This window comes from Osmerus eperlanus, chromosome 25 (genome assembly GCF_963692335.1).
Source record: "Osmerus eperlanus chromosome 25, fOsmEpe2.1, whole genome shotgun sequence".
Taxonomy (NCBI): Eukaryota; Metazoa; Chordata; class Actinopteri; order Osmeriformes; family Osmeridae; genus Osmerus; species Osmerus eperlanus.
In genome coordinates, this window is record NC_085042.1 from 9,884,162 (window position 1) to 9,908,961 (window position 24,800).

At 43.3% G+C, this 24,800-nt stretch overlaps 1 protein-coding gene across 5 annotated transcripts; it reads right to left on the bottom strand.

The window, feature by feature from the left end:
- Positions 1–4,092: 4,092 nt before the first annotated feature.
- Positions 4,093–24,556, bottom strand: npr3 (natriuretic peptide receptor 3). 5 transcript variants are annotated; one of them, XM_062451512.1, is made up of 8 exons: positions 23,569–24,554; positions 17,041–17,163; positions 16,522–16,706; positions 9,192–9,327; positions 8,318–8,412; positions 7,975–8,095; positions 7,660–7,744; positions 4,093–7,512 (listed from the first exon to the last, which is right to left on the bottom strand). In XM_062451512.1, exons 1-8 carry the CDS (start codon positions 24,233–24,235, stop codon positions 7,401–7,403), a joined length of 1,524 nt encoding a protein of 507 aa, XP_062307496.1. In that variant the 5' UTR covers positions 24,236–24,554; the 3' UTR covers positions 4,093–7,400. The 5 variants fall into 5 exon arrangements, with proteins under 5 accessions (XP_062307496.1, XP_062307495.1, XP_062307498.1 ...); XM_062451511.1 differs by having other exon boundaries at positions 7,660–7,747; XM_062451514.1 differs by having other exon boundaries at positions 16,531–16,706; positions 23,569–24,551.
- Between the last annotated feature and the right edge of the window lie 244 nt (positions 24,557–24,800).

A 24,800-nucleotide genomic window follows, 5' to 3' on the forward strand; every position in this document is an offset into this window, starting at 1 on the left:
ATCATTAGCTACTGTGACTATAAAACAAATGACCATGTATAAGACATTTGGTCCGACAAAAGAGGATAGGTAATCTATTATTTCAACAGGTTTTCCAGAATGGGTCATGTAGTTTAATTTCTGACAGGCTACCATGCATTTCACTATGAAAGACAAACAACAACATTAAAGCGACAGTAAAGAAAATATCAACAAACTGCTAGTTCATACAATACACAGACGACTACACAACATCTATTTTACATGTATAAATCAATAAAATCATATTCCTGTGTTTTTTATTTATTTAATTGCAACGTCATCCAACAGTGGTCGTATGTCCAATGCTAACGCGGAGTCCAAATATATGGATCTCCCTGGAAGGGGACTAATGAGGTGGAAGTTTGAGAGCAGGAAGGATGGAAGCCTGAGAGAGAGCAGCCGGCTCGGGTCTGGAGGGTGAGAATTCTGACTGATAAAGGATCTCTGACGTCACGCAGAGGGATGAAACCCCGGCCACACGCAGGCTGTGGTCAGTACACTGTGCTGTGAAGACATTTGGAGAGGATAAGGGTAATGTCTGACTTTGTTGAGACTAAAGCTGATTGGCTGCTTCTGGGATGTTTGGAACAACACTGATGCCAATCGCAGGGACGTCTGTTTACCTCACATCACATGCAACTGCATAATAAGTTAAAAGGAATTCTTCTGTTTTATTTTTCTCTGTGAAGGACTGGAAACAAAGCCAAACTGCACTGATTCATTTAAATTCATTTAAATAGTTTTCAGGTGAAAATGTATAAGGAATCAGTTCTTTTTCCAATGTTGGCTGCAGTCGTCCTTTCTTGCAGTGTTATAGATTTGATAAAGACTGTGTGTCCTGATGTGAGGCTTTGCTGTCCTCACCTCAGTGGAAGTTCCTGCTGTCTTTTTTCAAAGCTTCTTGTAGTTCCTGTAGTTTGGCACTGCAACACAATATTGCACCTATAGAGTTACCAAAATGTGACTTTTGGCTGTAGACCAAGGTAAACAACATTTTAACCCTTGTGTTATCTTCGGGTCATTCTGACCTATCAGTCATTGTGACCCACCGTCGTATTGCGACAACTTTACCGCATACAAAAACAAAGTGAAGCATTTTCTTTTAACCGTTGGGCTGTCTCAGACCCCCCACATTGCGAAGGTTAAAATAAAATTATTTGTATTTGTTTTTGTATTGGGTAAAATTGGGTAAACACAAGGATGGTTCGTTATGAACCTTTGGGTCATGTGACCCGAAGGCAGCACAAGAGTTAAACACACTATATTGTACTCCTAAAACACTAGTCAATAAATATGTTTAATATAGCTTTCCAGTAAAAGTCTAGAGCACTTAACTCATCTAGATAGAAAACCGATATATGTAGCAACTATGTTTTAAATTCCTTTCTCCTTCGTTTATTTTCAGAGAGGGGCAAAGTTTGCAATCTACCCCTCAATGTTATTTTACAAGGATATGTAACAAAAGATAATGATTTGCATTAGGGAAGATGGAATTTCCAACAATACCTTTATCACTTTTCAAATTAATTGTTTATTTTAGGTCCTCAGAGATTCACCACTGTCAGACATGAAATTGTATTTCCTCACATGGAGAGCAGTGCTACGCTCATTGGGGTTTTAACCCTTGTGCTGCCTTCGGGTCACATGACCCAAAGGTTCATAACGAACCATCGTTGTGTTTACCCAATTTTACCCAATACAAAAACAAATAAAAATAATTTTATTTTAACCTTCACAGTGTGGGGGGTCTGAGACAGCCCGACGGTTAAAATAAAATGCTTCACTTTGTTTTTGTTTGCGGTAAAGTTGTCGCAATACGACGGTGGGTCACAATGACTGATGGGTCAGAATGACCCGAAGATAACACAAGGGTTAAGAAAAGGATCCTATTGAAGATCTCATCAAATTCTGTGAGGGAGGCCAACCTGACTTAAAGTACACTTTCCATGGGAAAATGTGTCCAAACTTTTGACTGGTACTGTATATATGTATAAAACCAAATGGACAATTAAACTGCTTGCTTCTCCCAGCAGAACTGGAGTTAGTAAAGTCCATGATAGGAAGACGTAGGCCTCATGGTTTGCACATCTAAGTAACAGATTATTTTTTTGTTGAAAATACATCCAAGCACCAGGCAGGAAGCATGGGTTCAATCAACTGGTATCGTCATCTTCATCAATAGCACTGTGCACATGCACAGTGCACGTGCACTGTGCAATAACATATTAACTGTTAAGTCAACAGTTGAGTCAAGTATTTGATGTTGTTACTGTATCATGTGTTTCTTTTAAAGAAATGCCAAGGCTGTAAAGTGGACATTCACTCACAAACTCGTAAAACAGTCCACTAGAAAGTACAATAATGTCCCCTGTTGAAAGACACACAATGCAATTTGGGGCCAAGAATGTAAAACAGGTCAGGTCAGTAGCCAGCCAGCTCGCTGTTCTCCCTTTAGGGTTAGCCTAACCCTTACCAGGCTTTCAGCAAGGCTGCTTGCAGGCTGAATCCTTTCAGTAGGGATGCTCGCAGGCTGAATCCAGCTCACAGGTTGTACCTTATAGCTTTGCAGCCCTTTAATTAAAAAGAATCTAAGGAATTTTTCCACTGGGGTTCCCATTGCCAGATGTGAAATAGAAGGCAGCGATTCTGAATTGCCTTTGTTTTTTATAGGTCTTGGAATTTCCATTGATCTGACTTTTGGACACAGCAATTTCGACTGTGATTTGTAGTTATCTGCTTTAAAGGTTAGTCAGGTAGGACATATAAAAGGATTCAGGAGTTGCAACACCTTATAAGTCTATAGAGCAGACGTAGTTATAGTATGTATTAGTCACAGGTTAATAATTACAATTGGAGGGGTTGAGGTCCAGTCATGTGAAACTTCTACTTTGTGCAAAGCTGTTTTCAATGAAGGATGTGACGCGCTTTCAAGTGTCCCTGCAACACTTTCACAATTCAGTTTTACTGGCTTTTAGGGATGACTATAGAAGTAATTGATGGAAGTAATTGTGAACAGTGACATCACTTCAACGTGGGTTTGCTGTTACTAAGTGCTGCTGTGGCAAGCCCAAAGGTAAAGAGGGTGTCAACTGGTGAGTGCTGGTCTGAACTATCTAGTATTTGTGTAACCATAACAACCAAAACATAATTTTAGTTTTTCCTCAAAGCTCCCCGGGATCTGTCTCCCCTCAGCACCTGGGAAGTTTCCACGGAGACATCAGACCCTGGGAGGTTTCCACGGAGACATCAGACCCTGGGAAGTTTCCACGGAGACATCTGATAAGCATGGGATCAACACAAGATGAGCTTGGCTGATATGGATTCTGTAAAAGACCACATGCAAACGATTTGCAAAAGATAAACACTCTTAATTTTCTAGATATTCTAAGATAACTCTGAATAAAAAAATACCCCCAAACCTTTTTTCAAAATAGTAGAATTATGCAAAATATTTAATATGACGTGTTTTTTTACTTTGTCATTATAGGTTATTGAGTGTAGATTAATCGTTAATCAAGATTAATAAAATATTTATCTCTGTTTTGAAAGTGTACAGCATTTCCGTGAGTCACTAAATGATGCCATTGAATAGAAGAAGAAATACCAGTGTGGTGGACTACAATACTGTTTATCAAATTCATCCAGCATCATGTGGTTGTTTGTTTTATTCCAATTTCAAGGAAAATGTATTTAATTCAGCTTCTAGTGACTAAGATGTATTTACTGTGGTGGACAGAGCAATGAGTCATGGTTTGTGTTGGCAAAGAGGGTAGTGTTCACACAGCAACCTCGCCATTCAGAGCTGTTTACCCACGGACTCTCAGGGGTCCATGAGGAATTTAAGCTGTTTGTTGGCCCTCCCTTCTCAGCACAGACAGATCACCTAAATATATTTGAGAGGACTTTCTTTAAGGTTGGGGGAAAAAAGCATTTGGTAATCTAAAATTAGATACATGTCTTGAAAAAAAAAAAAATCTAGATGTATCAAGCAATAGATGTTTGTAAAAGGCAGATATTTCCAAAGAATATGTACTTCTGATAATAATACAGTATATTACACAACAGCACAAGGGGTTGGATGAACACTCTAATTTTACATTTCCACAAAATGGTATCAATAAATAACATCACATTATATGCAGATAATTGTATGTGCAGTTACATCAGCACATTTTAACCCTATCACTAGCTCCATTGAGATTTTCAAATCATACAAACTGATCATGTGAAAATGTGGTCTTGTATCACGAGTGGTTAAAGGTTGAGATACCAGCAAAAAAGAAACGAAAAAAGGTTCCTTATTCTCATATATATTCCAGAAATACTATGAACTTGCATATGCATTTTTTGCAACAACATTTTTGCCCACAACAAATTGAGATCGCAAAACATTATTAAGGGGACGTGCTGCTTGAGAGTAGCAAAAAAATATATATATATATACGTTTTTGACCCAAGGAATGCTTTTCAAACTGGCATATAGGCAGGCTGATGTATGTGGGCCACAGAGAGGGTCGTGTCCTGCTGCCCCAGCTTGTCTCTTCAGACAAGTAGCTGGTGCTCACATTCACCACTACCATGCCAGATACCTCTGAATACATTGTAATGAGTACATGAGGCTTTGTGTTGAACACAGTGGGCCCTGCCAGGTTACTGAGCCAGGAACACCAGCAAGCTTTTAAACCATTTTTGTTCCCCAACTGACAACATTAACAAAAAGTATTTCTCATCGGATGCGATCGCTAGTGTCGTGAAACATACGCAGGAAATGTCCAAGTTAGATTAATAATAATAACAATACCGTAAAAAGATAAACCTGGAATAACACACATGGTTAAATCAATCCAGAAAGTTTACTTTCCATAAACATTTTCTTACCACATAATTTTTCTTTCAATGCCAAAATAAGTTAATAAAAGCACTGAACGCTTTATTCTTGTTTGTGTCACTATCTTAGATCCATATTTCAGATATGAATGCACTACAATTGACAAGTAATGTTTAAGGGGAGACAAGCAGGTTATGCATTTCAAATGAATTCATCACACATTGTTGTTGCTTAGAAACCAGGGAGAATAGTGGAGAGTTATGAAAGGGCAGACTCAAAACAGAGTTTAAGAAATTGAAAAACAATTCAATGTATCTACAGCGTGTTATAATGAGATACTGCTGTGCATAAGACCAAATTATCAACACGATGGATGAGCGTGGCATATTACAGGTTTACACAAACATTTGCCTAATACTGTACTGTTAGTAGGTAAGGTGTTCTCTATCAACTATGTACAAAATAATTATCCTTTATTGTACTAAAATACATAAATATAACTCTAATTTACACATACTAGGTGGATTCCTCCACAGTATTCTATAGTGTCCCTACATTGAACTTTGTCAAATGACTAAGAGCACTGAAAAACTCTTGGTGAGATATATAGAGAGTTATCTGTCCATGACTACTTAGTGTCTAAGTGCACTAAGTGAAAATGTCCTTTATATCCTGTGCATATTTACATTGTAGACAGAATGTGTGATTTTCCTTAGAAATCTCTCATTATAATTAGTAATCTGGTGCAAATCTTCAGAACTTCCTTGACAACTCTTTGATTAAACACAGCTTAGCATGTGCTCACGTACGTTGTTTAAACACCGGAATACTTTGAAGCTACTGTGAGCACCATCTGTGATGAACAGTGAAGTTTTCAGGTTTTGTTATTTTGGTTTTGTGTTCTCGCACTTCTGAGTTCAACAGGGTTAAAGTGCAGCGTGCACACTATCATTATTAAACGTGGGTATTTTCTGAAACATTGGATCAATCATTTATGGCATTTTAGGGCACAGAAAGTCCTTGGATGGTTCAGCATTATGTACAACAAAGTTATCCTCAAACTGCTTATTCTCTGCAGAGATCTGTGATCCAGTATATTGTGAGGCTTGTGACTGAGCAAAACACAAATCTAGTTAACTTCATAATCCCTCCTTCTTTTGCCTTCACATAATCGATAACAAGGGAAAGAGCTCCAGTAGTGGCCAGGCGTGCCAGAACTCGTCTCCCGCGCGTTTCCCAGCTAAGATGGTAGTGAGGATATCCTGTTCTCCTTACTTTGCTCATTCACCCACTTCATCTGTCTCATGTCCACAGCTCTTACAATCTGGTCTCCATGTTCCCTGTTTTATTTCTGGGGTTTATGTTGTTGTTAATAATTCTCAGTAGTAGGTTTGCACTGTTGCATTCTTCTTCAAGAAGAGTATTTCTGATCTGTTTGGCTGTTCCCAGACTTTTTTTCACAACGGACAACATTCGTTGGCCATTGGCTAACATAGTCTTACTTGGTCTAGAGAGTTCTTTTCCACAGTTGAGCTCACCGGTACTGTTCTCTCGTTAATGATAAACCAAACTGTTTTTTTGGCTTGCCCAGCAATGTCACTGATTAATTTAGTGTTTCATTTTGGGCCTTGTGATGGTCAGGTTGATTTGCATCGACACTGCTGTCTGTCTCATATTTTTTAACTCCAAAGACAAAAGTGAAAGCTAGAACGAAGACGTGATCATGACCTAACAACACAAACTCCTGGAACAGACGATTGGCCCTGAAATGAAGGGATTATGTCTAAAAAGTGCTGTTCATCTGATGATTTGGATGATTAAACCCTTTAGCATTTTAGGCTCATAGCCATTGTTACACGTTTAATCGTTTAAAATGCTAAAGTGCTGGGAAACAGAACCAAAATATCAAACATGTGACTGTCCAGGGCCCGTAGTGTCACTGCAACAGTGCAGACTGTGTGAAGCTAGGACTGCAGGAGTGAGTCATGCTGAGGTTACAAACCTGCTGAAGGCTTTTCAAAAGATCCTTATTTAAACTCTGCATGTCATGTGTGCTCTAGTACTGTGGCTCAAGCACATCACAGGGTTCTCAATCAAGGAACATTAGTTGTAACTTTGAGTGCAATTCTTTGTCTGTCTGACAACCTGGCTTTAGAGAACGTCTAGTAACCAACTGAACCAATGAATTGTACGAACCAAACCTTTAAACACCTCATACACAGGTCAAATACTCATTATACATTTATCTCTGAACCAGAATATTGCGAGTTTGTGACTATTAGGAAGGTAACACACCTTTGACTTTTAACAGAGATTAAATGCAATGCAAAGTGGTGCTGTGTGATTGATGCAACTTTCCTGAGTTTATGAAAGTCAAAAAAATAAAAAATAAAAAGACGATCTTAAGAAAAAAAAAAGCAAAGAAAAAAAAAAAACATTAAAACTATGGTATCTTTTAAATAAAAGGACTCCTTTTGACAGCCTCTAAATAGTCTTTGGTGACATTCCAACACGTGCTTCGCTGGAGCGAAGGTGAGGAGCAAATGGTGGTCTACGCTGCGGAGAAATTTGATCTGATGGAGTCTTCTCGTAGCTGACGGTGCTTGCCGATGTCACACTCCTCCCTGCGCGCTCGGCGCTCGATGGTTATCCTGTAGTTCTTCCTGCACATCAACAACGGGGGGCGGGTGAGTTTTTCAGGTGGTTCAATTTTTTTAATATCAGTTTTAGGGGCATATTTCATGCTTTTATTGGACAGATTTTAAGTTAAGTGTGAGAGAGGGATTCGAACCCCGGTCGCGATTGCTCACCTGAAGAAGTAGTATGCCAGGAGCAGGGCAGTTCCGAGGAGGGCTCCCACGATGATCCCAGCCATGGCCGAAACCCCCAGTCCGCCTGCTTGGGGAGAAGAGCAGGCCGTCACACACTGTCATGGATGTTACTGCTACTGGAGCGTGGGACTGCATGTCAGGAGATGGCAGGTTCAAATACCCCCTCTTATGTCACTTTGAATAAGAGCTAAATAACTATGTTATTACTATTATTATTATTATTATTACTGCTGCAATGCAATGAGAAATCGGTAGGTTTGCATTCCAGAGAAAAGATCATTTGAAATAATTTACATGATTGGTCTGGCAGGTCTGTGTGGGGGGTTTGGTGACGTCCTTTCAGGGTGAAATGTTCGCTGTTGAACGCAGGCATCATCTGGAAGCTTCCGTTTATGCCAAGGAAGTTACACACCACCTGAAAACAAAGATTTTCCAAATACTCTGATATACTGTAGGTCTTTTAATTTCTCACATTTCTCAACATCTTGATTTTCCCTATCCTTACTAAGGATGCGTGTTAAAGCTGCATTTGCAGAATAACCCCAGACAAAACAGGTTCCATGATTAGGGTCTCATTGTGTTACTTTCCTGACCACTTCAAGCTTCCCTTCAGAGACGTCCTCCAGCCTGTGCTCACCTCGTACGTGCCGGCCTCCCTGTTCGTCATGGTCATCACTGAGAAGTCTCCATCCCGGTCCCCGTTGGCATCGATGGACACCTGGCCTGCGATTCCTGAAGGACACACGTCCCGGGAAGGACCAAATCAATCAGGGAACACCTAACCATCACCCTCAGATGGGGAGGAGACAAACCTACCTAACCATCACCCTCAGATGGGGACAAGAAAAGAAAACTAAAGAGTGAGACAGAGAGGAGAGAGGGAGAGTTGGGGACAGAAGGCGAAACGGAGACAGAGACAGAGAGACAGTAAGAGAGAGAGACACAGAGACAGAGAGTAAGAGAGAGACAGAGAGAAAAAAAGCAGGAATTCCAGCCACTATAACAGGAAATCTCATTCCCCTCCCGCCGTTATTGTTGGCAAGCTCTCCAAGAATTGTAATTTCATCCTCGCGCCTGAGTTTCCAAATTCTTCGCATTTTTAAAATATTATTTCTTTTAACAAGAAAATATGACCCTGTTCTTCACGACTCCTGCTGAACAAAACATTGTTATTTCACGTTGAGTGCTGGCAGTGTGCAGATCTGGCCTTTTAACTGGCTTCAGCAGTGAGCATCCGCTTTGGAACTACATTCTAGTGACTGAAACCTTTTGGTTGTTTTCAAATTCACTGCACAGGTTAATGCAGTTTGCTAATTCACTGCATAGGTTAATGCAGTTTGCTAATTCACTGCATAGGTTAATGCAGTTTGCTAATTCTCTTTTCTCAGGACAAGATGCAGTAAGTTGACCTGAAGACAGCAATCTGACTTGTTTTACGGTCCAAAAATGGAGGACGAGTGTTTCTGGACGAGGAGGGGGTGGAAAGGGGGTGACAGGAGAGGTGGTTGTACCTTCGAACTTCCGGTTCCACATGCGGGTGGTGATCTCCGCCCCTTCTTTCTTGCTGGAGCCGTTCCTCATGGCCTCGTGCAGCGCAATGGCATACAGCAGCAGGGCGTCATGGAAACCCTCCACAAACATGTTGATCTGGAGGAGCCGGAGGACGAGAGAGGAGAGATGAGAGAAGAGATGAGAGGAGAGATGAGAGAAGAGATGAGAGGACAGATGACAAATGAGAGGAGAGATGAGAGGAGAGATGAGAGAAGAGATGAGAGGACAGATGAGCGATGAGAGGAGAGGAGAGATGAGAGGACAGATGAGAGGAGAGATGAGAGATGAGAAGAGAGATGAGATGAGAGAGGAGAGGAGACATGAGAGGAGAGATGAGAGGAGAGATGAGAGGAGAGATGAGAGAGGAGAGATGAGAGAGGAGAGAGGAGAGGACTGTCATCCCTTCTGCTTCACCTGCTTCTACCCAACCTGACCACTCAGCTTGCACATCAGTGAACACTAGACCATTTCAACACTGTAGAATAGGAAATACACAAGACATTGTTGTATAGATTTGGAACTATTCCTTTTAAGCCACACATTTATATAATGGCAGAATGACTGGGCTGCTGCTGATGGTAATCCCACATGGGCTATGAATACCAAAAGGTTAACACTAATATGGTACATGCAAATGTTATGGTTGGGATCTCTGTTCCAGTCCAAGTCCTCCTGAGCATATAGCCCCTGAGCACAGCCCAATCTAAACATGACAGAATCCCCATGCAACTCAGCACTGCTGCTCACAGGGAATTCAATAACGAAGGAGGTGATGTCTGTATATTTACATTCACCTTCAACAGCCTATTAACAAGCAGGAACTAGGAAAGGCCGATAGCTGTGTCACTGTATTTTTTATTTTATTTTTTCAAATATATATTTTCTTATTTAGAACCTGAGCTGAAGCCCGTTCTTGGGGATTAAAAAAATATTTTTGAAAACATGAGCGTGCGGATAGCACAAACCCTGCTGTGGTTTCATATCTTACTTCATTTACTTGCTCAACCCTAACAACACAATCTGTGGACATACCTTTGCTCTCTTCAAACAAATGGTTCGAATGGTTTAAATAAAGTTAAAGGGGGATTGCAGGTTTCTAAAAATAACCTCATATAGAATAAAGATTATTATAGAACAGCGCAAATGCTGACCTGAACAAACCACTGCAGCCAGTTTGTGTGTGTGTGCTTACCAATACCATTTACAAGATCTACTTTGTAATGTTTAATATGGTGTTGGTTTGTTGCTTGTCCCCTAGGCTTGCACCCTAGGCTTGTCTCCTAGGCTTGTCTCCTAGGCCTGTCTCCTAGGCTTGTCTCCTATCACACGAACAATCTGCATTTGTCTGTCAGGGAGCTGCTGAGAGATCTAAGATGTAGTTTGGATAAAGAATGCATTCTGCTGATAGTCAAAAATATACAATTAAAATATAGTAGGTAGCGATTCTACTGCAACTTCACACAACACAATAGACCCTTTTACATGATTAACTGCTTCTTGCCACTTTGGTGCAATATGTTCCCACACAGTGTGCCTGTGGGTTAAACCACCACACAGTGATTCAACCAAAGCCTTTATTTACGACTCAATAGAAGAAAAGACGTATTCAGACACACTAATTACACCCTTTATACCCCTACACAGGCACACACAAACACACACAAATCGTGTTTCGTGACAAATAGCACAAAGGTTGCCAGTAGTAAGCAGAATAGTCTTCATGGGAGTCATGTCAGACAGGAAAGATTGCTGTATGTAGGGTAGCTTTTGCTTCCACTGCTAATCCAAGAGCACACACGCTCGTCACAGAGTGACGGGGATCGGGTTTGATGTTAACTTTAAGCTTAGTTTTAAATTAAACTGTTTAGTAATTTATTTTACTGATATTGCATTACAAGCATGCACACCAACTGGATTGTGTGTTGAACCGCTACTGATACTGGACAGGAACGATACACAGACTCATACTGGACAGGAACGGTACACAGACTCATACTGGACAGGAACGATACACAGACTCATACTGGACAGGAACTATACACAGACTCATACTGGACAGGTACGGTACACAGACTCATACTGGACAGGTACGATACACAGACTCATACTGGACAGGAACGGTACACAGACTCATACTGGACAGGAACGGTACACAGACTCATACTGGACAGGAACGATACCCAGACTCATACTGGACAGGAACGGTACACAGACTTATACTGGACAGGAACGATACACAGACTCATACTGGACAGGAACGATACACAGACTCATACTGGACAGGAACGATACACAGACTCATACTGGACAGGAACGATACACAGACTCATACTGGACAGGAACGATACACAGACTCATACTGGACAGGAACGGTACACAGACTCATACTGGACAGGAACGATACACAGACTCATACTGGACAGGAACGATACACAGACTCATACTGGACAGGAACGATACACAGACTCATACTGGACAGGTACGATACACAGACTCATACTGGACAGGAACGATACACAGACTCATACTGGACAGGAACGATACACAGCAATGACTCGTGTGTCAACTAAACTGGGATTCTCAGTAAGAGTCAGCTGTGACACGTGACCTGAGGGTGACAGAGGGGAAGTGATGTGGGGTGTTACTTAGAACCCAGCGTTGTGAAGTCAATGGGATAAAGAGTGGAGTCTTAAAAAGAGGTTTCACATTTACATCATGATTCATCTTATTCACCAACTGGTAATCTATATTATATATACAGTATGGATGGTACATTAGTACACACAGCATTAAATCGCACTGCATAAATCACAGCAGTTTGCAACAGTTATAATCTCTTTTCATTGTCAATACTCTGGAACTGGCAACCAGAATTTCAATGGCCCTTTTACACAAGAGCCTTACGTAAAAGTATGAATAAATAAAGCACTCGATGAAGAGCCCCTTCAGTGCGTAATTATTCATACTTAACTTGTAAAATATACATCTATATTTAGCAAGCCTATAGTGACAGCATTGCAGGTACATAGGAACTGCTATGTTGTTACACGTCATGATGGTTTACCAGTAAAGTTGTTACTCAAGTTAAACTTGGTATGGGGGAGGTTGGGCTTTCAGGAGTGAGTGGATGTTAACATTGATCTTGTTTTGGTTACACAACCTTCAACTGCTCCTTTTAAACATCCCCTCACCCCCACACTCCTCCGCCCTCCCCCGTCACACACCTCCCCCTCACCCCTTGCCCCCCTCACCCCCCTCGCCCCCCTCACACACCTCCCCCCTCACCCCTCATTCTCTGGTACAAGATGGTCTCTGGATGTGTACTGATAGTGTCCAGCGTGGGGAGGGGGACAGAGGGGGTTATCTCTGCCCGACAGAGCGCCAGGGTCCTGGACACCAGTCATCCAGTCTGGCCCCTGACACCCACTATCTGAGGGGGCAGACACAGAGCTCTTTGTCCAAACGCTGGTGAATGATGACGAGAATGATGTGTGATTATACCCAGTCTTTTTTTTGCTGCATTTTGTCATCTCTCTCTCTCTCTCTCTCTCTCTCTCTCTCTCTCTCTCTCTCTCTCTCTCTCTCTCTCTCTCTTTTCCACTCTGTTTCACAAACACACTTGTTTGCACACACACTCACACATACAAACGCACACACACTCTAAACTAACCAGCTTCCCATCCCACTCACACAACGTGAAGCTGCAGGTGTCGTACCCCCAGCAGACACACACAGCAGGCGTCCGGGGCGTGGCCCGGGGAGCAGCGGAGCGTGTGACCAGGGAGCCGCAGTAGAGATCTGTTCTGCTACTGGTGCTCTTTCCTGTGTGCCATCTCTGTCAAGTCTGTGTATTTCTGTCTTTCAAAGACCTTCTTTTGCTAATCAATTTTAAAATTAAGAATACGAAACAGTTAAATGAATCAGCTCCTATCTGGACAGCGTTGCTTTCGAGCTGGCCGAGTGTGTTCCATCACTTGTTTAAGTCTCTGAAATGACTTGGAGGAGCTTGGTGTTACCGCACTCACACCACCAAGCTCCCAGCCTCCGTCCTCCAGCTCATAGCTCCGAGGTAAAAGCCTTGTTGAATAATCAGGCTGTCAAGAACGACTACTTTAGTGATAATAAGTCTAATTGCTTGAGATGAATTTAGCCTCTGAGCGATTGTGTGTCCCTGGATGATGTAGGAGGACCCTGGCCTTCACAGCCCAGCGCCGCTGCAGCTAAAACTCTGCCTCCACTGAACAAGACAGGACTTTGCAGTGTTTCATTAACACAATCACTGTCCTGTATGAGTAATGAGGGTCAGGTGGCTGAGCGGTTAGGGAATCGGGCTAGTAATCAGAAGGTTGCTAGTTCAAGCCAAAATGACGTTGTGTCCTTGGGTAAGGCACTTCACCCTACATGCCTCGAGGGGAATGTCCCTGTACTTACTGTAAGTCGCTCTGGATAAGCGCGTCTGCTAAATGACTAAATGTAAAATGTAAAATGACTAAATGTAAAACCACAACTGTTGTAACTTGAGGATCAATCTAGAGATCAATCTTGACAGTTGGTATGACATATAGAATTACACTTGTCATGTCAAACGATCATGTATGTTACTTTCTGCTACTACACAGCTTACAGGTTGTATTTTAGTCGTTAAAATGTTCTTTCGTAATCTTTCCATGAGTGTTTACGGACGTCTCGAGGAGGAACTATTGCTCAAAGTGAAATGAATCCTTGTTTTTCTGGGAAAGTGTCCATTAACAGAACCGTTTCACAGTTGGAGTTTGAAGTCCTGACTGAAATCAAGTGATTTCGATCTTGTTCCACTTTTATAATGTAAATCGTGTTCCGATCCTAACAAACGTGCTGTAATCCAACACACCCACCTACTGGTTGGGGTTGAATATAAATATTTGGGATATGGCAAGACAGTAAGTTGTGCCTCCTGGAGAGAGGGGATGCCCCCCGCAGAGGAGACCTGCCCTCTCAGGTGGCTGTTGGATGCATATGGTTTCTTGCGTGGGCCGAACGTGAGTTAGTGGGAGGGAGAATACGAGAGGCTTCCTGGCTCTGCGCTCCTCAGTCTCTCTACAGCTTACAAGAGGCCTGACCTGCTGAACGACACTTCACTCTTTTTTAAAGAGAGGGAGGGAGAGAGAGAGAGAGAGAGAGAGAGAGAGAGAGAGAGAGAGAGAGAGAGAGAGAAGGCATGCTGCAAAGGGCCTAGGCTGGCTTTGAACCCCAGCCATATTTTATGTAACTTTAGAGTATTCAGTAGAAAGGAATTCTATTTGATAGTGACATATTTGCTGTTTTCTGTATTCCCATGTCATAAGTAAAAGACTTGATAAATTAATATTCCCTCAAGCACACGATACAAACAGGTACCCATGCCCACGTTGACAATGATGCCTCCTGTTATGTTCATGGATGCTGTTTGGGACGTCTCATTTCCATACTTGACAAGCAGACTGGGAACTAGCCGTCTCAGAATTTGTTGGCACCGTCCGTGTATGGCGGGAAAACCAGGTTCTACTTCCTCATGAGAACATTCCACTCTGTCTGTCAAAGCCCCTGAAATGTACCACCTTCTTTAACGAACAACATACCTGCTTACCTCTACACACTCAGACGCTGAGTGGGAATCAACTACACAAGCTGGAACTACTCAACATTTAAAAGGGTTTTATGTTTCTCAATTAAACAATGTCAATTTCTGTTTAAAATGCTGTGTATTCTACAGGGCTTAAGACTGGTTGTCTGTTTATGAAAAAGTATTAAATGAAAGCACTAACTAATGTGATTGATTGTTTTAACTTGTGTCCTGAACAAAGTGAATTCCTTGGTTTCAGGAGTGGGCCTGCTGTTAATGGAGCACGCTCCACAAGCTGCTGTTCACCTCAGGAGGAGTTACACATTAACATCTGAGATGAGATTCCCCTGGTTTCTGGTTTCTGTTGGTGGTTACATGAACAGACAGATTGTCAGTTCTGACAACACTTTCCTAATCTGTGGTTCCTAAACTGTGGTTCCTAAGAAGTGTTTTTAAACTCTGTTTCCTAAGGACTGGTTCTAAGCTCTAGTTCTAAGCATCGGTTCCCTCCTGGTGAAGCCTTGCCTCTGTTGTCTCTGAGCTTGTTTTTAGTCGGGCTCTGAGCCGGTCACCCTCGGTCAGCCAGACCCCCCCGCGGGGCCTTATTAACCTGGCCTGGTCGACTTGTCAACAAGCAATTGTTGGCACATCACATCTTCTGCTGCTTTCCTTTACTAAAGCTCTGACGGCCGTTCACTAGCAGCTGACGTGGGGTGTGGACAGAACAAGCAGCCCTGTGTCACCTGGAGCCACAGGTGTCCTGAACGCTGTTAGACTCCCCAGATTGCTTCTTACATCACACCGTACAGCAGAGGATGCTGGAGGGGATTTCAGGGCCAAATGAGGCGACGCCTGAAACAAATCAGTTAGCCTAGTGAATCACCCACCAGGGAAGCTCTGACAGGTTTCCAGTCAGCATCTTGACAGGGTAAGACACAGGGAAACGGCTCCCACTCTCTGGCCTGGCGACTGAGGTGAGATGCAAACGCAAATAAGTACAGCCTGTGTGTGCCTGTGTGTGCACAGCCTGTGTGTGCCTGTGTGTGCACAGCCTGTGTGTGCCTGTGTGTGCACAGCCTGTGTGTGCCTGTGTGTGCACAGCCTGTGTGTGCCTGTGTGTGCACAGCCTGTGTATGCCTGTGCGTACATGCCTGTGTGTGTGTACATGCCTGTGTGTGTGCCTGTGTGCGTACATGCCTGTGTGTGTGCAGTGAGATCCTAAACTGAGGTAAACTCGTTCTGAGATGAGCGTTTCTGGATTCAACTCAACAGGGTTTGGCGGCAGCCATTTTTCCATCTGTTACGAGGAAAATGACAGAGTCTCCCTTCAACGTTATCAGTGGAGGGTGAGGTCACATCCAAGAGGGTTATGCAACTGTTTACCCCGGCTCAGAAGGCCAGGTTTACTGGCTCACTGCAGGATTCCCAGAGTTAAACTCACACCACTAAAACCGAGCACTCGCAATGATGCGTTTTATACCTCAGACTGTGACAGCATGTGAGTACAGTGCTAACACTTGGAGAGAAAAAACCTGTAATCCCCTCAAAGATGTTCACTTGATGCAGCTAACGTCCACAGATCCAGCATTGTGGGAAGTTAAAGGGAAGAAAATGGGAAGAAACTGTCACAGCCAGGATGACGTACAGCTGCTACAATGCGGGAGACGACTGCAGATCAAGAGGCGAAGGATGCAGTTTCCCCAACTTACTGTACGTACATCGTCACAGTCCTTGCAGTCGTGGAAGCCGGATTTCTGGATGGACCTCTTGACTTCCACGGAGAAGTTCTCGAACTCGGGTTTGACGCTGCGCAGCAGGGTGACGGTGTTCAGAGCTCCGTACGCCTGCAGGGCCTCCTTATCATTCTTGTCTCCGCGCTTCCAGGACCCGTTGCCTGGGAAACATGATGCGATACAATTAAAAAAAATGTTTTTATTTTTTTATTAAACTTTTGTATGTGTCATATTGACCAAATATAAAAAAATTACTAGGGTTAAAAGGCTAGTTCCTGAATCTCTGTTGAGGTAATCCCTGGAAACAGAAAGCTGTCAACCTGACATCTGTGCCCAGACTCCTTTTTCATCCAACATACTGTAGGTTGACACAAAACATCAGAGAGCGAAACTCCCAAATTCATTCATGTAAAAAATAAAAGAAACTACATATGGTTGAATCTTCGCTTCAACCATTCGAGTAAAACCAGACATACTTTTGAAAAGTTGCTTTACCGTACGATGTGGAGTTGAAGAGCTCAATGTTGAAGAAGATGTAACTCCCGTTGGTCAGCCTCCGTCGATGGGCAGCCAGCATGATGTCTCTGACGTGGTCTGCTCCAGCACACAGGATCACAACTGCAATACAGCACAGAAACCAGTCACACAACACTCAGAAACCAGTCACACAACACTCAGAAACCAGTCACACAACACTCAGAAACCAGTCACACAACACTCAGAAACCTGTCACACAACACTCAGAAACCAGTCACACAACACTCAGAAACCAGTCACACAATACTCAGAAACCTGTCACACAACACTCAGAAACCAGTCACACATCACTCAGAAACCAGTCACACAACACTCAGAAACCTGTCACACAACACTCAGAAACCAGTCACACAACACTCAGAAACCAGTCACACAACACTCAGAAACCTGTCACACAACACTCAGAAACCAGTCACACAACACTCAGAAACCAGTCACACAACACTCAGAAACCAGTCACACAACACTCAGAAACCAGTCACACAACACTCAGAAACCTGTCACACAACACTCAGAAACCAGTCACACAATACTCAGAAACCAGTCACACAATACTCAGAAACCTGTCACACAACACTCAGAAACCAGTCACACAACACTCAGAAACCAGTCACACAATACTCAGAAACCAGTCACACAATACTCAGAAACCTGTCACACAACACTCAGAAACCAGTCACACAACACTCAGAAACCAGTCACACAACACTCAGAAACCAGTCACACAATACTCAGAAACCTGTCACACAACACTCAGAAACCAGTCACACAACACTCAGAAACCAGTCACACAACAGTCGTCTGATGTCCACTACGCAGCCACAGAATGCAGAAGATTCAGTGGGTAAACAAAATGGACCTTGTAGTGAATCAGAAGTCACTACACGTGGCACTGGGTTCAGAGAACACAGTACATTTCCATGATGAGTGACAGGATTGAAAGGAGCAGAACAGCGCTAACATGCTAATATCAGACTAGCGCCTCTGTGTTGTATTTCTCACCTGGTTCCTGATGAGACTTAACTGACGTCAACCCTAACACAGTTGGCACCAAACCTGACAACTGACTACCTTTGTGTCGTTATTTTGATCCTGAGGCTTCAGTATCAGACCTCTGTATTAATCTTGACTTTTTCGACCAGTTTTTCTTGTCAAATCCAAGTCCGAGCCAGTTCATCTGAAAACTATTTACAGACTAAACAGAAGGGGTCAAATTCAGTCCCACCCCTGCTGGTCCACCTGTTTATGCCAACGAGAGACTGTATAGAGAACAGTGAGACAGATAATGAAGGAATAGAGATGAAAGGACAGTGTGTCTTTCCTGTTTTAGACGTGCCCTCTCAATGAAATGCCTCCCTCCTCCCTGAACAGGATCCAAAGTCCTGGCCAGTTACCCCTAAAAGGTTGTCCAGAGTCTCATCCTTGATGTAATACAATGACTACTATGCTACTGGCAACAGTCACAAGTCCAGCCAGGCAATACCTTTCCCTTAATAAGGGTGACGTGTAAAACGCCAGCCATCACTGTACAGTAGGTACGTTTCACAGCACCAGGAGTCCCAAGCAAGGACATCATACTCCCTAATATCAGCAGCTAAACTGTCCTGAAGCGGAGCGGTAAAGTGCTTTTCCCAGGGTGCACCTGAGAAAGAGGGACGGGGGGTTTAAAAAAATATATTTAAAAAACAAGCCAACAAACAACTTCTGGGGCATTTGGAAATAAACCAGTGTGTCTCGTTAATAGGGCAGATTCAGAGCCTTGCTGGAACATTCCCCACAACTCACACAGGTCACTCCAGCATGCCTCCTGAAATATCCCCCCGAGTCAGCAGGACACACTTCACCTCAGTCCTGCCAGCTCTATAGCAGCCTTTACTCCCAGCGAGCCTCACACACACTGCGAGCCCTGTGCCTCCCCAGACCTTCCGCGGGACACTTCTCCCAGCCAGCAATATTTCAAAAATCATGGATTTTCCCTCCTGCCAGAGCGCCGACACCAGTTACAAATGAGCTGAGGAATGAAGCGAGGGAGCAGCACATGCGTCTGCGGCGCACAGAGCGTGTGTGTGCCCCCGGCTGCTGTGGCGGCGCTGGGGGTCAATATGCTAAATAGGAGGGCTGTTTGTGCCAACCTGTACTGCTGACGCTCATGAAATGAGGATTTCTGGACTTTCTCTGGCTGTGCATGGTGGGAAGGGAGAGGAAGGGGGGGCTGCAGTACAGCGGGGGGCTGTGCATGGTGGGAAGGGAGAGGAAGGGGGGGCTGCAGTACAGCGGGGGGCTGTGCATGGTGGGAAGGGAGAGGAAGGGGGGGCTGCAGTACAGCGGGGGGCTGTGCATGGTGGGAAGGGAGAGGAAGGGGGGGGGGCTGCAGTACAGCGGGGGGCTGTTGCTTTACATCCCTGTTGCGAGAGGAACCAGCACCCCCATAGAAAACTTCTATGATGTCTATGCATAATAAACATTAATTGAAAACTCGCGTTTGTATATGAAAGCAATTGGATCGAAAACTTTGTTCATTGATGCACTTCAAAGTAGTGTGTGCACATGGTTGGAAAAGCCTGTTCCTGTGAGAGTGCATGTGCACGCCGTGGTGCCCATCCGGGACTTGGCACTTCCTCCTCACATAGAAGTGAAATCAGGTCATTGTGTTTCCCTACCAATAAAACAGGCATGTCAGCTTGTTCCGGAGTGCTTAGTCCCCAGAGGATAGCAATTCATTTTTTTTGTTTATTTTGTGTAGTGGTCATTTAAATGTATATTGTTGCATAGTGAAGAATTAGCTTTTGTACAATTGATGTATGGGATGCAGGCTTTGTGATGAGGTTTGTGATACCTCGGCCTTCAGGCTCACTACGCTCCAATTTCAGCTTTTCCTGTCCCAGACCAGTTTGAAAGCTGTCAGACAAGAGCAAAATCTGTGCTCCCTCTTGTCACCAACACTCGTTTAGTTTGAGTGGTTTTAGAGACAAGTCCTGACCCGGTGTGTGAGCTGTCCCAGACAGCTACATAGAGACGGGTTCTTGCGTTGGTCCTTGTGACCACACAGCTCTGGGGACAGTAGACCAGGCTGCTCTGCAGGGAGCAGGTCCTGCTCTGTGCACGACTGGGAAGCGTCAACAAGGCTACGATGACTAAACGCTTCAACGATTCTGGTTGTTTCAAAATTGTGTTGTGTGCAATAAGCTGACAATTCCTGTCAACTTAAATGATCAAATTTGAATCATCAGGGAGATTTGGTTCAATGCCTAAGACAGATCCATCAATGACATGGGAGGGTTTTTCATGTATGGGCACTGGAAATGACCGCATCACCCATAAGAACATCTCCTGATTAAGCTCAGGGTGGTTTGCAGCATTCAGGTGTTGAGTGGGTTCAGTGCCTGTGAGACTGCACACGCTGCTGTTTGGGTTTTAATTCCAAGACTGCGTCTGTGCTGGCTGATTTGCCACGGGCGAGCAACATGTTTGAAATGGAAAGATAACCCAATGCTCTGATAATAACAGACGGGGAATTAGAAAGACGTCAGTGTTTGCTGGAAAAAGTCCCAATGACGTCTGTTGCAGAAGAGCCTTTCCAAAGGTGACCCCAGGCTACAAGAAACCTCCTTTTCAGCCGGGCGATAACGCGACCCTTTCGTGCTGGAACAGCACTGTGAACATGTCATAGATTCCCTTTCTAAAGAGTACACCTGTAAAACGTTGAGCTGATTTTCCAAAACAAGAGCGAGAAGGATCACATTTTCCCTGAAATGTAATCAGACTTTGGTGTCTTTATGCTTGAGTTTCTCACATATGGTCTTGGTTCTGCCTTTGAAATACCACAACATGCCTCAATACAACAGCTAGCTATACACTCTAACGTATAACATGACACGATGATAATTATGAATATCCTACGGTTGGGTACTCAGGCATTTGTGGGTTTTGTGAGTGACAGAATGATTGATGATATTCAACAATACTTGAACTGCCTTGATAACCACAAGGCTAAGAAGGCTGGATTCAACGAAATACGAGGGGTCTTTTGTGTTTTCATGACCAAAAAAACGTTGGTGATTTATTGGTTAAATAACCAGGAGTAAAATGTTAAGATAATTGTAAAAAGCTATAGTTAATCATAAGTAAAAGACTATGACACTGGCCAACAGAGAGATACTGAGCACCCCCGTAACTGCAAAACCAGCAGATTGAGATGAGGGAGGTGATGCAGTGTAATCTCGGTAATTAAGAGCCAGGATTATCGCTTGTCCTTGAATGACACGTGTCAGCAGAAAAGGCCCATCAAATATGCGCTGATGTAAGCAAATACTTTCTCTTCTCCGCCCTTAAGTTGCTCAATCCTCATAGTAGAAAACCCTGTAATAACCGCTCACCATAGCCCTGAAAACCCCACAAACCTCACATTGAAGTGCCTCACATGCTTGGAATACTAATTCCAATGCCATTTCGTGGCACTGCACCATTTAGCATGTATAATTTATGCTAGTTTATTCAACAAGTTTGTATGATATGAGGCAAACAGAAACTAGTATAACCTCAGTATTGTACACAACAACATGGTCATCAGTCTCGATGGCCCACTGCAAAATGACTTAATTTTCTGCTCTTTGTTAGTGTGGGTGAGGTGTATTTTCCCTGCCTGAGGTAAAAAAATATATATAAAAAATAAAAGCACATCAAAGGTTATTAAGATGCTTGTGAGTGCAAGCTGCCAAAGCTATTGAATGTGAACTGCAAATACACCTTTTGATAGTGTACAAGGATAGTACAAAGTATAATTTTGGGAAGTAATAGTGTAGGTCAAAACACAATGATGTTTGATAGTGTCAAATCAAGGGTTGTAGATTAACGCTAAGGCATTAGTGATGTTTACCAACCTGGTATATTGATTATATGAGAGTCACAAGAGGATGATGATGTTTACATGCAGTCTTATAATGACTATACGGACGAACAGTCCTTTATACAAACGTATTCATCCCATCAAACTAATTACTTGCTGAAGTATTTGTTGGATCTTAATAAGATGTAGCTTATTTCCCAGTAGGTAAATAATGTTTCTCAGTGGTAAATAGGGAAGGAAGTAAACTAGGAACTAAACATGCCCACTTAAAATGTAAAATGTCCAGTTAATCATATCTGTAACTACATCCCCGAGGGTGGTGTTGGGCCCCCAGGGTGGTGTTGGGTGGTGTGTGTGTTATGTAACCATGTCTCTGAAAAGACGGGGTGTAGAGTGAAGGAGAGGGGCTGCCCTGGGCATCCTTCCTCTGATGTTTAAAGCGTGTGGTCCCAACTGAAAATCTACTTTCTATGTTGTATATTTCTGTGTGAATGGAATGCTGGATGCTGGCATCCCCACAGGCTCAGGAGATAAAGGATAGTTTGAACAGCAGGCAGATCTGTTGACACCTTGGCAGCGCCAACAGCAACAGTGGCAAAGATGAGTGACCCCCCCCATCTCCCCCCAAAGAGCAAGCGCATTCTTTGGCAAGATGACTGTGCCAGGGGCAGGGTCTGGTCACAGTAGGAAAAGGGATCGGCGTGTGAATGACAGGGTGCTTGTTGTTGTTTGTGTGGGTAGGTTTGTGTCCCTGGGGGACATGAAGTGCCACTGAAAGCCTTGAAATCAGCCCTGAAGCCCTGACAAGGAGAGGAGGGAGGAATGTATGACCCACGTAGGAGATGAGGGAAGGACGTTCACAAGCCCTGAGCCCACACTGGGACAGTGTCTGCTGAGGGAGTCTGGTCTAGGACAAGGGAGACACATTTCCCTAATATCAGCATCAGAGTACTGTGAAAATATCCCTACATTTCAAACCTTTTCACCTGGGTTTCACATGCGTTTTGAGACGATTGTTTGCAGGTTCTGCAAAACAGCCTTGGAGAAGTGTGTACTGTAGATTTAGAGCAGTTTGTAACGTTGATAAATGTGCTGTTGAATGGCATATTATCAGTGAAGGCAGCTTAGACTATAATTGACCAATTATCACTCGTCAAGATAAGTAGCTATCCATAAGTAACTATGGCAACTGGCTAGTTGCACCTGTTTCGGCACGACATGCATATTTATTTGTCTCTATTACTTAAATACACAGTTATTCAGGGTGTATGCACCTGTTGTTTGTGCAGTTATGACCCACATCTGCTTTCAAACGACTAGACAGGAGCTGGGCTGGTGTCGTAATTCGTGTTTTGTTTGTCAGAGCAAAAAAAGAAAAAATGATCCGCAGACAAACTTCAGCTGGGTAGACACAGGGTGGGTTAACTGACCTCAAATTCCACAAAGATTCCTCACATGCCAAAAAGTATTTGGCTGGATTATGACATACCTGTTATTATTTGGGCGAAAATATTTCCGCTTGAATGAGGCGCGTGCAACAAGTGGATAAAGCGACCTTATCTACAATGCAAGGATAAAACTAATACACTTAGTTCTAATAAAATACATTTAAATGTGCTTTTCTGAATGTCATTGCTCACCTTCGCTCTCGTAGATTAATTTGATGATCTCGTCTGTGTATAAGCGCTCTTCTTTAGAGAAAATGAAGGTATTTATGTTGTACCCCTCCATCATCAGGACACTGTGCACCCCTTCCATGGTGAAGAAACAATTTCGCTCCATTTGTTCTTCTTCGAATATTAGAAGGGCGTCTTTCCAGTTGAAGTGGTGGAACATTGCGGAGAACGTTTCTGCCATTTTCAGGTACGAAGGGGAAACTCGGGTCAAGTGTGAGTATTCTTTGGTCTTATTGCTGAAGCCGGTGGCTAGCGCGCCGGCTGTAATCACGGGAATGTTCCAATGAGATGCCATCCTTATCACCGGCGCGGCGGCATACTCGCAAACGGGACCGAGAATCAAGTCCGGCTTTTTCTCGCACGACCGATCCACGAGCGTAAATATAGCCTCATTGCCACAATCAGAGTTTTCATAGTGAATATTAAAATTAAGTCCAGAATACTGCCCTCCGGCGATTTTCAGTCTCTGCCTTGCATATTCAATTGCTGGAGTTACTCTTGGAATAGAGAAAATGTGGGAATTATTTTTTGGCAACATCACCAATACTTCTATGTCCTCAGTTATGATTCTTGTCCAAACAGGTAGAAAGACAAGCCAAAGGTACAAACAGTATGACATGAAACATAGCATGATGCAATTTGAAAAGTTTCTGTTATAGGAGTATGAACAGTAATGCAATATTGGATATGCAATTCGTTTTCTCTTTCCAAATTAACTGCTTCCCTGGAGTTCACAGGTAAATGGCAAAATGTAAAAGGTTCCGTTGTAAAAATCTAAATGTTATGTCTGTTTCTTTCTGTATGAATGAAAATTGCAAAGTATATGCTGAGTTCTCCTGCGTGTAGAGTCCACAGCAGCCTTCTCCACTTGTTCAAAATCCCCCTCTATTTTCCCCACTAATTCTCCTGTTTCCCCGGTAATTCCTCTTGTTTAAATATGGTAACTACCCAGCCAGCTACCACACACGCTGGCTCCAGGGTGGAATTTTGAAGCATCTTTTCATTATTATTCCTGCGTCATCTGACTGCAGCCCACCTCCTTCTTAAAGCTACATGTCTGTTTTAAAGACAAAGTCAGGAATTGTGCTTCGCCCACTGCACTGCAATAAGGCTTTTCACAGTTAGACAACGGCAGTCCATCTATATAGGCTGCCTCATATAAAACGCCGGTGGGTTTTCGCAATACTTCATAGATT

Bases quoted from the DNA above. Each gene is read 5' to 3' on its own strand.
- npr3 (XM_062451511.1), bottom strand. From the start codon at position 24,235: ATGCTATGTTTCATGTCATACTGTTTGTACCTTTGGCTTGTCTTTCTA. The intron at 16,707-17,040 runs GTAAAGCAACTT...CATGTTTCCCAG, and splicing joins CTTCAACTCCACATCGTACG to GCAACGGGTCCTGGAAGCGC. The intron at 9,328-16,521 runs GTAAGTTGGGGA...CGGCTCCTCCAG, and splicing joins ACTGTGACGATGTACGTACA to ATCAACATGTTTGTGGAGGG.